Below are 16,102 nucleotides of genomic sequence, written 5' to 3'. Positions count from 1 at the left end.
TGATATATAGAGAGGGGTGGGTGAAGTTGACCAGTCTTTGTTCCAAATACGACAGCATGGTCACTGCCACCTCTGTTCCCTGCTGAACCACACCGCAGCAATATTATAGCTTGTCTTCTTCTGCTCCACTGAATCCCTCTGCACAATAATGTCTGAGCCCTGGTTCCCCTCCCAATGTCTCCCGCCACTTGCCCAGACTTGGCGTTCAACCCCACCCAACACATAGAACCAAGGCCAATAACAACACTATCTTTGTATTGTTTACTCGAAGCCCCAGTCAGTCTCTGGACTGGCACCGTCTCTCCTCCCTCCCAATGATTTTTATTTCAAACCTCAGCCATGTGAGCACTACAGAGAATTCGGACCAGATTCATGTATCTTGTTCCCCTGTGAAATGGAATTGGATCTTCGGAAAGGGAAATGCTTGTTGATCTTGAGCTTTGGAGCATGAAATGAGCCTTCTTTGTGAGTTCTTCTTCCTTTTCTTCTATTTTTTCTGCTTCAGTGGTGAAGAAAGGCAGAGCTGTAGCAACTGATGGATGAATCAGCTTCTCATTCCTCGGAACCATGCACATCTACGCTGACCATTAGAATAGCAGGGCCTTCATCGGAGATCGGAGAGAAATCTGTCCCAATCTCTCCGTCCATCTCTCTCTCCCCGCACTTGAACTCACCTTCTCCGCCATCGTCTGCATTCGTTTCGGCTCTGCAATCTCCGTATATTTCTCCGAGAGCGTTGGAACCTCCAAATGGGACTAACAGCTACTCCACCACAGCTACGATGCCGTCGACGACCACATCAAACTCAGCTTTGCATTCCGATGACATCCCGAGCACTTCCTACACTCCTCCTTCGGAAAGTTCTGATTTTGTCGCAGACCAAATCGAGCAGAAGCATAAGTTTTCCGACGCCATGTTGCCTCGCATATCGTTCTCCTTCCCGGTTCCACGCACCTCGCTCACAAGAGGCTCGGTGTCTCCTCCTTCCAACCTGAAGCTCCATGGCTGTGATGTCTATATTGGTTACAACGGAAACAACCACGTACTCGTTCGCTTCTGTAAGTGGCTGAAGACCGAGCTTGAGCTCCAGGGAATAGCATCGTTTGTTGCTGACCGGGCAAAGTACTCGGATTCTCAGAGCCATGAAATCGCAGACCGGATAATATGCTCTGCCGCCTTCGGCGTCATCGTGGTGACTCCATCGAGCTTTCTAAATCGTCTCAGTGTCGAGGAAATCAGGTTCTTTGCTCAGAAGAAAAATTTGATTTCAGTTCTGTTCGACACCGAGCTCTCTGAGATCGTTAGCCTTTCAAATGAGAGGTTGGAGGGTAAAGAAAGCAGAGAAGCATTGGAAGGTTTTACCAAGTGCAATGAGTTCAAGATTGAAACAAATGGTAGCAATTGGAGAAGCTGCATATCCAAGGTTGTGGCCGTTCTAAAATCAAGGCTTGGAAGGAGGAGCATTGCAGAGGTAGAAACTGAAACTTTTGAAGAATTGCTCTTTCCTCGAAATGGCCATTTTGTGGGTAGAGAGAAGGAGGTGGCAGAGATTGAAGCTGCTTTCTTTGGGTGCGTCGAAGCTCATGAAATGGAATGCCCGAAGCCTTCCCTGACGAGGGGCAGCTCAAGTGATGGATTCGCCGACGAGGAGATTGATACAGTGAGAACAAGTAAAAAGTATATTAGTTTGGAGATGAGGAAGAGCAAAGAGCCTACTTTAGAGGCATGGATTGAACCAGTTATTGAACTAGCAAGCAAAGGAAGAAGCCTTCAGAAGCAGCGATCGAAGCACAAGAAATCGCGATGCGGTGCTAACAAAGGCCATGGAAATGCTAGTGTGTTCTGTGTCAATGGGAGCTCGGGCATTGGTAAAACAGAGCTTGCCTTGGAATTTGCCTACAGGTATGCTCAGAGATACAGGATGGTGCTGTGGATCGGTGGTGAAACAAGGTACTTGAGGCAAAACATCTTGAACTTATCTTTGAAATTAGGATTGGACCTCAGTGCAGAGGCAGAGAAGGAAAGAGGGAGGATAAGGAGCTTCGATGAACAAGAGTTCGACGCATTCCTGCGGGTAAAGAGGGAGCTCTTCAGAGATATCCCTTACTTGCTGGTTATCGACAATCTTGAGACGGAGAAAGAATGGTGGGAAGGCAAAGATTTGCATGATCTCATTCCAAGGAACACTGGCGCTACCCATGTCATCATTACCACTAGGCTATCCAAGGTCATGAGCTTCGAACCCATGCAACTTCCGCTGCTCTCACTCGCAGATTCGCTACTGCTCCTCAAAGGGAGGAGGAAGAAGGACTACAGCAGTGAGGAAAGTCAAGTGTTGAAGAAATTTGTTGAGAGAATGGAGAGATTGAGCTTCGGGATGTCTGTAGTCGGTTCACTTCTTTCAGAGCTTCCCATTTCACCGTCGGAACTTCTTGAAACAATCGATAGGATCTCTGTGAACGATGGCAATGAGGATGGTTTGTGGAGGAGCAGCATTTTCTTGATGAAAACCCTGGCGTTCTGCTTCGCAGTGGTGGATCAAGCGGCGGGAAGAAGCCTTGCGTCGAGAATGGCCCAAACTGGTGCATGGTTTGCTTCCGTTCCAGTTTCTTCAACTCTGTTAGCGGCTGCCTCCGACAACCTGCCTACAAAAGGAAGCTTTTGTCAATGGGGGAAAGATCTCACTGACGTGTTCCTTTGCGGTACCAGGTGCTGTTTAGCAGCAAGTCAAGCAAGAAAGACAGAAGTAGACTCCGCTATGCTGCTAGTAAATCTCGGCCTGGCAAAGAGAAGCATGAGACAGCCAGGTTGCTGGATCCAACTCCATCCAATCACCCAAGTGTTTGCCAAAAGGAAAGGCGGGCTGCCGCCGGCGAAGGCTGCTGTGCACGGAGCCATGAGGGCTGGCAATGCTGCAATGAACTTGGATCACCTGTGGGCTTCAGCATTCCTAGTCTTCGGCTTCAAACAAGAGCCACCTCTCGTGCAGCTTAGTGCACTGGACATGGCCTTCTTTATCAGAAAGACTGCACTTCCTTTGGCAATCAGATCCTTCATGACGTTCTCAAGGTGCAATTCAACCCTGGAGCTGCTGAAGGTGTGCACGAACGCGCTTGAAGAAGCAGAGAAATCGTTCGTCTCTCAGATACAGGATTGGCACCGAGGCAGATTGTGCTGGACGAAGAAGCTTCAGTTCAACCAGAAGGTGGACGAGTATGTTTGGCAGGATGTGACATTGCTGAAAGCCACATTGCTCGAGACCAGAGCTAAGTTGCTGCTGAGAGGAGGGCACTTCGATGAAGGGGAAGAACTCTGTAGGACTTGTGTTAGTATTAGGACCGTGATGCTAGGCCATAACCATGCTCAGACCTTGGCTGCTCAGGAAACACTGGCTAAGTTGGTCAGATTCCGGCGAAAAATGTGATGTAAGAACATGTAACGCATGTATCTATCACGTTGAGTGATGTATTTAATCTTTGTATCCGTTTTGAGCAGTGGAAAGAGTAGATCAGGATTGTGACTGATAACAATTTTCCTCAGTTATTCACAAACTATAGTGCTTGCACAAATCAAACTGAAAAGATAATTTAAGGTATTTTCTTTGAAAATAAAGTTCTGATTGCAAATCCAACCAAGGTAGACTTATTGTTCAATTACAATGGTTATGTAGATGGTGGTTAGTTCATGAGACTGGAATACAATACAATACAATACAATCATTTGAATTTGATTTGATCCATTTTATGTCTTTCATTGTTGAAGCAGTACTAATCCTCTTCAAGATTACTTTAGAAAACACCTACAAATATAAGGCAAAATGCATGGCCTCGTGCAGCACTGATCTCCAATCTCTGCTCCACTGTGCCTGCCTCTGCCTGCTTCCATATCCGCCGCCTTCACTAGGCAGTTTAACCACACCGCCACGGCTGCAAACATGGCCTTGACACTCCACCGTGGCCGCGGCGCTGCCATCACTGTGGCGGTATCAATTGCCACTGCTGCTTCATCGAACACCTGCGCTCTTCCTTTCCTTAGCCATCACAGCCGCCCTTCAATAACTATTGGATAACAATTTTGAAGCACAGGTTATCCTCTGAAGGTACCAGTTTACATTTTCTTTTGCCTTTATAGCTAATGTGCATGTATACATGGCATAGGTTTCTGATTTCGGGCTTGCAAGGTTAGCTATGGATGCTAAAACACATGTAACCACACTAGTAGGAACTTTTGGGTAGTTGAATCAATGAATTGACTATTTCTTGTCTGATATGGCTTATCACTTAACCTTAACAATTATGTTTATCTTTTCAACTTAGCTATCTGGCTCCAGAATATGCTTCAAGAGGCAAGTTGACTGACCGATCTGATGTTTATTCTTTTGGGGTTGTTCTTTTGGAACTCATCACTGGACGACAACCTGTAGACAACAGTCAACCTATGTGCGAAGAGAGCCTTGTTGAGTGGGTAAGACTTAACATTTCCTTCTTTACATGTTCTTTTAGACAATTGTTGCAGTTGTTTGAACTAGTGGCTATTGTGTTAAGTACATATGCATAGTCTTATTATAGTCCGGAGTCGTTTAACTATTTTAGTCTTTGAGGTAACTGCATTTCAACCAATTCACCTAATCCCGAGAAATAGGTTTTGACAAGAAATTGTTGGGATAAAGATGCTAGCTAGAGTTCAGAGCCTTATGGATTTAGCTGTCTTCATAAAGGTTTATCCACTGAAACATGATTAAATTGAACAAGCTGAACTTCCTAATTCTCCAATTCATAAGCCACCTGACTTTTGACTTTATCTTCTTTGTGCCAGTAAACATAAATCAGTTTATATCCAATTTTGTAGGCACGACCACGGTTAATCGATGCACTTGAAACTAGGGAGTTTGGACAAATACCCGACCCATGGCTCGGAAATGACTATAATGGAAACGAAATGTTTCGTTTGATTGAAGCAGCAGTAGCTTGCATTCGGCATTCAGCAACTATGAGGCCTTCAATGGGAAAGGTATACTGAATGATTCATCACTTTACTGCAAGCTGAAATCATCATGTAGTTATCACATTGAATGTTGGCATAAACATAATTTGATTCAGGTTGTACAAGTTCTCAATGCCTTAGCTGAGGTTGATCTAAACAATGGTGTCAAACCTGGCCAAAGCAAAATCTTCAATGCCCTAGAGTCTGGCGATATCCGGCTATTTCAGCGGATAGCATTCGGTACCCAAGTTTTCAGTCCTGAGCACAGCCAGTCAAGTTGGAGTAATCAATCAGAATTATCAAAGGTTTTTTAGTGCTTCTTCATTTTGACATCATCTGGCCATTCTTTAGCACAAAATGGATTAATCATATATGTTTTCTCCTCATTCTTTTGATCAGGATATTAGATATTAGTCTTCACTGTCTCTGATATGTTGTATTTCTACTACAGACTAAAATCCTAATAAATTCTGTGTTAATTCAAGAAACCTAAAGTGATCTCCTTTAAGGATTAAATTGCCAATTCCATTATGTGAACACTTGTATACCTTATAAACCATGATAAATCTAAAGTGATCTCCTATAAGTGTCTATGCTGCCCTTATGGACACTAAAGATACTCCAGCATTCATCGTCCTCCATTAATGTTATAAACATTTAAATTCCAACCAGCAAAGGCTCAAAGCATGAATAATTCAGATCGAGTACTATTGACTTTTAAGATTTATGAGAATTTTCTTTAGAGAAATAGAACTTATAAAAATCTTATCTTGCGTTTGCTTGGCAATCTGCTTCTTCTTGTATCATTCTCTCAAGAACACGCGCGACATCATTAACCCCAGTAGCAAATTGTTGCTGCATGTAACAAATTCCACAATAAAATTGACAAATCCATGATCCTTACTCCAGTCGATTCAAGGAAAGGAGAAGAGGAATCTACCAATAATATGGTGTGATTTGTGGGAAGGGGAACAAAACCTCGTTACTGCTTCCCATGATGCGGCTGCGGCAGCGGCAGCAGGGGGGGGGGATGCAGATGTTGCGTGCGGGCGATGCCACAGCGGCGGCTTCTGGATCGTCAAAACACGACAACTGCTTCGGAGTCGCTAGGCGGCGCTGTCACTGCTGTGTTCGGACGTCACGGTGAGCCAAGAGCGAAGGATCTCCGATCGTTAAATTTTTAATAAACTTTTTTAAAATCATGTTACATTAACATTATAAAAATTTATTGACTCAATCGTTAAAATTTTGAGTGAATTTTTTTTTAAATTCTTTCCTATAAAATTATATGGCTCCATGCATATCACATTAATTTTAATACAAATATACTAATCTCTCCACAATAAAAAAAGCTTATATAATTTTTTCATTTAATATCTTTATATATTTTTCATTTAATATTTTAATTAATTATAATCTTTAATTTAATTTATTTATAATTAATAATTAATTAATTAATTAATTAATTTTTAATTTAATATAATTTATCATTTTATTTAATATTTAATTATTTTATAAATTTAATTTAATTATAATCATTTGTATATTTTTTTAACTTATCTCAAATATATTTATTTTTAAAAGAAAAAAAATATAATTTTAATTATTATTAATTATTTATAAACTGAAACATTATAATAGAATTAAGGTTGAGCAAAAATTCAGAAAAATCGAATTAACCGAATCGAATTAATCGAATTTAGAAATTTGGTTCGGTTAATTCGGTTTTCGATTTTTTTTTTTGAAAATTTAGTTCGGTTTTCGATTAATTCGGTTCGGTTTCGATTTTGAATTTTGTAATTCGGTTAAACCGAATAAGAATATTATTTTAATTAATTTTTATTTTAAAATATAATTAATTAAATAAAATCTTTTTTTTAAAGGTAAAAACCGAATAGGGTTTTAAAAGTCGGTTAATTCGGTCAATTCGGTCGAAAACTGAATTAACCGATATCTTATCGGTTCGGTCGGTTCGGTTTCATAGGGAAATTCGGTCAGTTCGGTTGGTTGAAAAGAAATTCGGTTTATTCAATTTTCGGTCTATTCGATTCGGTCGGTTCGATTTTGACCGAATACTCACCCCTAAATAGAATCATCAAATAATTTATTTTAAAATTATTTAAAAAAGATCAATTATGTATATTAATTGCTCCACCTTCAAAAGAAAAAAATAGATTTGAAAACTCAAACATGCTATTAAATTAAAAACTCCAAACCTCACCTATACCATCATAAAAAAATTTTAATGAGATTTTTATATTTTACAAATCTTTGATAAATTTGCATTGAAGATACTCTAAGAGCTTGTTTGATAGTAACCAAGCTCAGCCTAAAACGGATCTCATTGAAATGACAATTGATTTCTTTTATATAAGTTTGAACTTAGTTCAGACTTGAACGGATTGGTTTAAATAATATGGAATTCTTAATTTAAAATTATTTAATTGTTTAAAATATTTATAATTTTAAATTTATTAGATTCGTCATTAAATTATAATATAAATTTATTTATTTATTTATTTTAAAATAAAAATAATAAAAATATTATTGATAAATATAATTTACGAATTTTATTGTTCACAATATGGTTCATTAACAATAATAAATTGAACATGTCTTTATCATAAATAATTCATAATCTTATTCATTTTTGGATATCAGTATCTAGATCTATTAACAAGGCTAATCTACGGTCTACAGTCAGACCTCAAATTCCTCTAATCATGTAAATTTAGAAAGCACGATCAATCTTGATGTTTGATGTGTACCTCAGCTTCAGTAGTAATTTAATCATCCTAAATATATCTTGCACGAGAATTGAACCTTGATTATCTTACTATTTTATTAAAAATCTCTCCTCTTTACTAACTAACTTTGGTGAAACCTAAAATGAATTTATGTTAATGTTCTTTTTTCTATTCACACTAAAAATAATTCAAAGGTTTATTAGTAATTTCACAAGCGAAACAATCAGTGATCTAGAGTTCGAGACTCAGCTATGACGTATTATTATAATTTTTCTCATCATTAATTTTCTCTGGTTGTTTTATATAAAAAATTATAGATTTCTTTAGTCCCATATATTAGAATTGACGACACTATGATCAAAAAAACTTCTATAAATATTTTAGGTCGATGATATTAAAAAATATATTTTTCTTAGTTTCTTTTACTAAGATAAGTATTTAATATTAAATTAAAATAAAATAATTTTTTTTTGCATAGGGAAGCCCTAGTTTATTGCTGAGATTCTCTCGCGTCACCCGTCACCCTTGCGGATTCTCTAGCGTCACCCGTCACCCTCATTATTGCACTATTGCATGGGTCTGACGAATCTTACCGAAATAATTAATTCTTAGTTTTGAATAATTCAGATTTTCAAATATCCAAATAATTTATATATTCTTATATTGCACACGTAACGCGTGTGCACGATCACACTAGTTATAGAAATATATCTTACCTTTTACCATCCCACCAAACTCTGACATATAATAATTTCATAATCTTAATAATTTCATAATCTTAGTCATTACCTTAGCCACCCTCCAGAAAAGTCTCACACTCTAAAAATAGTAACTCATAGGAGGTATTTGTTCTAATATAACGGTCATTTGCACGTGGGAGGTCAGACATCTAATGAAGTATTTTACATCCTTTAAAAATTGATCTCAAGATCTATTAGAATAATTGCTCATTTAAGTACCAACTGCATCAATCATTAGAATAATTGCTCATGTAAGTACCAACTGCATCAACCACTAAAAGCAAATCACATTCTTATTCATGTGGCAAAAGATGATTCGATTGCCCCAGTACCCCCACCGACCCGTCCCTAAGCTAACACAAAGGAGGTAAATTACGGGTGACTATTAGCCATTAGTGCAGGTGGCAAGACATTGGGGAGATGTATGTTCAGACATGCCGAGTTTTGACCTCAAAACCTCATATGATAACACCTCATGTCTTAACCACCGTACCATCCCGAGAGGACAAATCACATTCTTATTTATGATGGCAAAAGGCAAATATGTTCGCCCCCCCAGTGCCCCCGTCAACCCGTCTCATGACCAGCACGAAGGAGGTAAATCACGGACGGCTACTAGCCTTTGGAATAATAACTAATACATAAGGCATTTACCTCGACTTTGTCAAGATTCAAACCCCAAACCTCATACGCTAGCCACTAAACCCATCCGAAGGGACAATCACATTCTTATCATCACATGTATTTTTATTCACGAATAATTCATAATTTTATTCATAAATATTATTCAGCTAAACGTCTAGATATTCAACTTATTCATTCATATATATATATATATATATATATAGTCAATGTAAATAAATTCTTAAAACACCACACTTCTATTTATTTATGAATAATTTATAATTTTATTCATAAATATTAATGAGTTATAATATATATATATATATATATATATATATATATATCGTCAATGTAAATAAATTCTTAAAACACCACACTTCTATTTATATATATATATATATATATATATCGTCAATGTAAATAAATTCTTAAAACACCACACTTCTATTTATTTATGAATAATTTATAATTTTATTCATAAATATTAATGAGTTATAATTGTTCAATTTAATGATTATATATATAATGAGCCAAAGTAAATAAAACCGGAAACCAAACTCTTTCTCATGAACGTTTGAAAGCAACTGCTCTGAATGAAACACGGCGTAAGCCTGTTTCGAATGAGACCAATCCCAAAGAGGCCATTTTTTTTCTTCTTTTTTAAATGATGTTGCAACAGATCTAACATTTTGTGAATGCTTCCATTTGTGTGCTTTAAAGATCCCTTTTTGGTAGGAGCATAAGGATCGTCGATTAAGTTATTTCCAGGACTGCAAAGCTCAGCATACATTCGACTTGAAGTTCAATTTGCATCTGGGAGTCACCGTCTAAATATTACACCACAATTGACAATCATTTATTTAAAATTCAGTTTGAAAATTCTGGATTTCAATTTGCATGTCCTTAATTTTAAGGATATAAGACATTCCGCCGGAGAAGTCGAAAGCTCACTTAGGGAGTTGAACAGCAGCAATGTTTTGAGGTTCACATTCTGGACTAAAGAGCCGAACGAGCAAAGCAGACGAGGATCTCGCCGCTATTGCACCGCATGAAGCCCACCGAAGAGTTCGTGGGATGGTTATCCGTGGTCCTGCACAGGTACAACAAAGTTCAAGATGTTTATAGTAATATTAACAATATGATCTTTATTATCTAAATAACAAGCGGGACAAAAAGATCAATAAGAAGTCTTAAGAATCGCTAGCGTGAGTAATCAAGCTTATTTTCTTATAGGAAAAGCACACAGCAGATGCTTATTGTGTTCTACAATATAGAAATAAGGAACAACCTGAAGTGTTAATTGCTTACTTTGTACTAGAAAAGTAATCCTCTGAAGATCATCATGGTTCATGATTAAATTTATAAGGTGAAGGATATGAGTGGAAAAAAAAATTCATACACTTCGATATCAATGAAAACATAAAATAAAATGGACAAAAATAAAAAGGGCGCTCTTTTTTTTTCCCGAATGATCAAATGGACGCCCCACTTTGATTTTTTATCAAAGAGCATCCCACTTCTTTTAAAATGATACAAATGTTCAGTAATGTCTCATTATTATCCTGCCTATATCTTCCGCCTAAATCCCGAATTGGTCGAACATGTTGTAGCAACTCTAAAACCATAGCAACCAAGGTTTTGTAGATGCTACAACATGGGGAAAAATTTAAGACTAAAATTGTTCGGAGCTTCCTAAAAAGATTTAAACAACATTTTTTTGAGGCTGAAATAGGATCGTGACAGGTTCCACCCGTAACTAGTTGTAGATCTCTGAACGAGCTTCGATTTGATATATTGTGCGTCCCATAGTTCAACCCATGTCAAAAATTATGGTCTTTCAATGTTTAAGATTTAACATTCACGTTGGTAGCTCGGATGTAATAGTTACGAAACCATAACTGCTACAACTGCGCAACTCAGTTGTAGTACTTGTAGTACTGGAGGACAATTATGCTATTTTACAAGGATGAGGTGCCTTTTTGATTAAAAAAAAACAAAGTGGAACGCCCTTTTGAGGATTTGGAAAAAAGGGACACCCTTTTCACTTTTGCCCAAATAAAAAGCAAAGAGAAGCATAGTTAAAGAATGAAACAAGTAAAAATCGGACCGACTGATAGAAATTTAGAAGAAAAAAAAAGCTTTGAGGAATCACATTGCTAAGTGAGGTTTATTAAATATGTTTAAAAACAAAAATCTCAGTGTCTTGACATTTTAGATTGGGTTGATGTAACCTGGTTATCAAAGTCCTCACTTCTATTGACGTTAGACTTGAAGGGGCACGTTGGAAGTAGAAATGTTGAGGGAGAGAATGAAACTCTTAGACCCATAAATCTATACCTAAATACAGCATAACTCTCACTCTCACCTATAATTACATAATCTAACTTTTTAATTAGGACTATTCACCCCCTTCCTATAGTCGCCACTTTCGATCCTAGAATTATATCATAGCGACTACATTATGGTCTAGTTTGGAGAAAATCCTGTTGGTCTAATTTTGTTCTTGGGCAAAGACAGAAACATTTCAATTGAGAAAGCATAGTCCAGATTTCACTGAGCCTAATCCTTCAATGATCAGAAAACCTAATTGTTCCATTGAAGGAAAAGAAATGTTTTCCACCATGTCACCAATAACATGGAAGTTAGAAAGCAACTGATATTAGTAATTTACCATTTACTTTGATATTCACTAGGCTGACGAACTAAAGAATAAACCCACAAGAGGTGCAAGAGGATGAGGGAAAATACCGTAGTGGATACGACAAAGGATCCAAAATGAAAGGGCACCACCAACACTGAAGATGCCAGCTGTGTGTCGCATCAAACGTGTGCAAGGCTTGCAGTCTGATCGCATCAACTCCCCATTTGACAATCCCAATGGACGCCTCAATGCCATTCTCTCTCTTGTCTAGAAAAAAAAGACAATAGGAAATAGGAGAATATGATGCTACACATGTGGGAGAAGAAACACAGAAGCAATGAACTACGGAGTGAGTGGTTGTCACGGAGAAGATCCGTCATCCCCACAAAAAACAACTAATTATAACAACACTATAGATGTAAACTTCAGGTAAATGCACATTGTTCTAGCTCTCCAAATGCACATATCTTTTCACCAAAATGCTTTACTTGAACAAAACATGAAAGCCATTTTTTAAAATAATTGAACGAGATATAATTGGATTAGGATCACAAGGGCATTTTATTTACTCCCCATACATAATGAGGAATACATTCCTTTTCAAAATAGGGCATGATTCATTTTCCTAAGCTAACAACTAAAGCATTAGAGATAACAAACATTTCAAACAAGTTAAACTATGAAAATAATTCCACAAGAGGCAACTTAACCTTGATTGTTTCAACTGCATAGTCCAAATACTAACAAACTATCTTGCATGTGACTTTAACTATCTCCTTAGAGAAACATATATCCAGTTAGACCTGTCCATACTCGGCACGAATATGAACATGAAATTCATAATGAAGTAGGTGCAAGTCAATAGACTTAATACACAATGTTTGGAATCACAGAACTGGACTTACATTTTATAGTGAACTAAAAACTAAGAGAGCGTTTGGTTTGATTGTTTTCTATTTTCATTTTCTATTTTCATTTTCTATTTTCTACTTCTCATTTTCTATTTCTATTTTTGTATTTTCTAATATAGTTTTTAGAAAACAGAAAATGTGTTTGGTATGATATGCTGTATTTCTATTTTTATAGAAAAGAAACCTGGAAAATGCGTTTGGTATGTTAATATGGAAAATGGTAAGCAAAATATTAAGGGCAAATATGCTATAACATATTGTTTTTAGTTTCACATGTTCATATATATTAAACGAAAATACAAAGTTAATTATGGATGCTGCTCCACATAATCATTCCACATATGGCTTGCAACATCTGAGCTGTTTGGCTTGGATCAATTGGAATCGGCTCTTGATCACTAAAATCACCTTCAACTCCAGACATGAGCATATCATCAGAAGAGTCTTCCATAAACAAATTATCCTTATTGACACCTTTCTTTTGGCCATCTCTTCCAATAGATAAGAAAGATCATTATCTGATCATAAAGTAAAAAATGCTTGGAGCTCCACCATAATCAATAAGAAGGTATTGTGAATCTGCAACTGATCATAAAGCACGAATGCTCTCTACAGCTCCACCATAGTCCTATTGTCCGAAACTACTAATATTAAGGAAGAAGGCATGGGATTAAAGGGGTGTACTATGAAAAAATGCTGTCAGAGGGAACGATACCGTCAGAGGGAACGATGCGGCAGCCGGCGAACTCTGTTCACGACCGAGAGGAAGACGCTGCGAAATCACTGGTGGGACCAGAAAACGGCTGCGGCGGCGGTGAGAACACACGGCGGCAATGTCGGGACTGCGCGCGGCGAAAGGGGAGGAGCGGCGGCGCGTGAGCAACGGTGGGCGAAGGAGGAGCGACAGCGCGGCGGGAGGGGAGGAGCGGCGAAAGGGAAAGTAGGGCACGGGAGGTTTTGTTTTGTGCGATCGTTCAACAGATGAGATCCTATGTCCTGAAAGTAGGTCGTGTCCCAGTGTCAGTGTCAATCGGACGCACTAAATCATATATTAAGAATATATTGTACATCGTGAAAATTTCATAACCTTTGATCAGCACTCCTGTCGCACCTGACCCAAAATCATCATAAGGGAGATAAATCATAGGATCCTAAGTGAGCATGTAGCAGGTGGGATGAGTTACGTAGAAACTAAAAATTTATTCCCTGACTATCTTGAGTTTTGACCCCGCGACCTTAATACTTTTCCAATAACATGCTCTTTCTTCTTCTAGAAAGGAGAAAATACAAATCAAACATATTTTTCAAAACACAAAATGTTAGAAAATCTAAATTTAATTAAATTGTTTAAATCAAATTAAAAATAAACAGTCAGTTAAATTAAATTAATTGATCGCAATTCAAAAATTCATTTTTTCAATTATTTCAGTAAATCGATTCAGTCTTGATGTTAAAAACCAAGGTTTAAAATATTTAATTTCATAATTCATTACTCTCCTCCCCTTCTTATCCTGATTTAACTAAAAATTTAATTATTTTAATTTTTGATTGATTTAATTAATATTTTATCGGCACAATTTATTTAATTTTTAAATAAAAATTTATTCCATTCAATTAAGTCTTAAAAAAAATTTGAATTGATTCGATTTCAATTTAAACAATTCAATTATTAACCTATTACTGATCACTAAATACTTGTTCTTCCTTTATTTTAAAAGTTTTTTTTTTTGAAAAGCGAGCATTTCAAAATAAATGACCTAGTCAAATTAGGTAAGAGGCGAGTGATGATACAGTTCAACTAAACTAGTCGAGTAGACGAGTCATGCAGGGTGAGAAGATTATGTCGGCATATGAATTAAGCTGAACAATTCCTTTAGATTCCATTGATAAAGAAAACAAACTATTAGGTTTTTTTTTTCTCTTCCATTTAAACGAAAGATACGAGTCATAAATATTTGCAAATAATATTTTGCTTCATTCTTATTATTTTCCATCGATGTTCGGCGTTGCCAGAGGGAACCATTCAAGCAACACCAAAAGAACACCAACAGAGGCCCTTTATGGCATGCTCTTTAATGCGATAGAGTCTCGTCGCAAGAATACAAGGAATCATCAGTCGAACCGAAGTCCAGCAGGAGAAAAAAATGAAGGCCTCGGCTCTTCTACTACTACTGAGACTTGAGACGAAGTAGAAATTCGCGTGCCATTAGGGTTTCATCGAGTATGTTTCATTCTTTACATTTAGGAAATGAAAGTTCAATCACCAAAAATGTACAGTGGTTGCCTCATGCTAAGTTCTGTTCGCAACTTGAGAAAAAGCTGAAGATCATTGCTTGCCCCCAGAACATTATGTAACTAGAAAAAAAACGGCTTTCAGAAACTAGAAGTAGGAGCATCAGTTAAACTGTGTTTGTTCTATAAACATAGATAAACTTGGAAAGAGAAAGGAAATTATTACTAAAGTAGCAAGTTGAGCTTGCTGTAATCCATCGATCTCCTGCCTAGCAATTGGAAAATCTGGAATGTGACCCTGATTGCTTCTTACCAAGCAGGTTACCAAGTCCTCGAAGTAGAAGGTCAGGTTTGTCAGGTAAAATCCATCCGATGATCTTTCAAAAACTTTCAAACGATCCAGAGCACCAGAAGTAGAAGACAAGAAGATGTATTTAGATTTCCTTTCTCCTCTCCCAACTCGTCCTCTAAGCTAATGCAACTGAGCGATTCCAAACTTCTCAGCATTCATAACCACCATCAAAGAAGCGTCTGGGATATCAACACCAATCTCGATACTTGTGTGGCAAGGAGTATACAGAGTTTCTCCATATCTAAATTGTCTCAGTGCATCAGCTTTTTGATCACCCGTCATGCGCCCATGTAGCAAGCCACATTGGTAACCTTTAAACCTTTCTGATATTGGCTTAAATTCAGCAGTGGCAGCTCGAAGCATGGACAATTGCTCAGACCCTGTGATTACTGGATAAACAAGATAAACTTTTCCACTTCCTGTTAACTCATCTCTCATCATCTGTATAGATATGCAATTTGCTTCAACGAAAGCATTTTTAAAAAAGTGATTGATCATTTTCCTAGCCAAAAAATAGCATGCTAAAAATCTGATATCTTAGGAGCACGGTGGAGGAAAATCAAGAAAAACGTTTTGAATTAGAAAAAGAAAAAGAAAAAAAAACATGACTTGACTAGATGAGCGAAAATCCAAGACAATCCATTGCAGCTGTACTGCAAAATGCCAAGTAAAAGCAGACCATACAACATTAATTATATTAATTTCGAACTACATGAAACAAAAATAAGTACAAATTTCCTTGTCTGTGTGTGTGTTTGTTTAAGAATTGAGTGTTAGCACCCAGATTTGTGACCTGCAGAGGTGTGTGTCGTCTGTGGAGACAGAGATATATGAAATGCATTCCTTCAGGAACAAAGATGAGCTACCTCATG

The 16,102-nt window shown here is 37.3% G+C and overlaps 2 protein-coding genes, 1 long non-coding RNA gene and 1 pseudogene across 3 annotated transcripts; 1 reads left to right on the top strand and 3 right to left on the bottom strand.

Moving 5' to 3' along the window:
* The first annotated feature begins 245 nt into the window (after positions 1-245).
* On the top strand, positions 246-3,530 carry LOC122042090. Its single transcript, XM_042602030.1, has one exon. The coding sequence runs from the start codon at positions 536-538 to the stop codon at positions 3,422-3,424; it is 2,889 nt and encodes a 962-aa protein (XP_042457964.1). The 5' UTR covers positions 246-535; the 3' UTR covers positions 3,425-3,530.
* A 65-nt stretch (positions 3,531-3,595) lies between these two features.
* On the bottom strand, positions 3,596-6,151 carry LOC122042092. Its single transcript, XR_006129158.1, has 2 exons — positions 5,924-6,151; positions 3,596-5,838 (listed from the first exon to the last, which is right to left on the bottom strand). It is a non-coding gene; the product is annotated as an uncharacterized LOC122042092 (long non-coding RNA).
* A 3,705-nt stretch (positions 6,152-9,856) lies between these two features.
* Positions 9,857-13,772, bottom strand: LOC122043937. The gene is made up of 4 exons (XM_042604494.1): positions 13,758-13,772; positions 13,362-13,685; positions 11,843-12,002; positions 9,857-10,184 (listed from the first exon to the last, which is right to left on the bottom strand). Exons 1-4 carry the CDS (start codon positions 13,770-13,772, stop codon positions 10,042-10,044), a joined length of 642 nt encoding a protein of 213 aa, XP_042460428.1. The 3' UTR covers positions 9,857-10,041.
* Positions 13,773-14,902: 1,130 nt separating this feature from the next.
* Positions 14,903-15,694, bottom strand: LOC122039943 (annotated as a pseudogene).
* Positions 15,695-16,102: the final 408 nt, after the last annotated feature.

The sequence above is a fragment of the Zingiber officinale genome, chromosome 2A (assembly GCF_018446385.1).
Source record: "Zingiber officinale cultivar Zhangliang chromosome 2A, Zo_v1.1, whole genome shotgun sequence".
Taxonomy (NCBI): Eukaryota; Viridiplantae; Streptophyta; class Magnoliopsida; order Zingiberales; family Zingiberaceae; genus Zingiber; species Zingiber officinale.
The sequence above is the reverse complement of the archived record's forward strand: the minus strand, read 5'-3'. Positions and strand labels throughout refer to the sequence as shown.

What these genes read in the sequence shown, in the direction of transcription:
- LOC122042090 (XM_042602030.1), top strand. Translation starts at nt 536, where the DNA reads ATGGATGAATCAGCTTCTCATTCCTCGGAACCATGCACATCTACGCTG.
- LOC122043937 (XM_042604494.1), bottom strand. An exon ending in CCGCATCGTTCCCTCTGACG is followed by an intron (nt 12,003 to 13,361) that starts GTATCGTTCCCT and finishes TTTTTTTTCTAG; the next exon opens with ACAAGAGAGAGAATGGCATT. An exon ending in CCTTTGTCGTATCCACTACG is followed by an intron (nt 10,185 to 11,842) that starts GTATTTTCCCTC and finishes GTACCTGTGCAG; the next exon opens with GACCACGGATAACCATCCCA.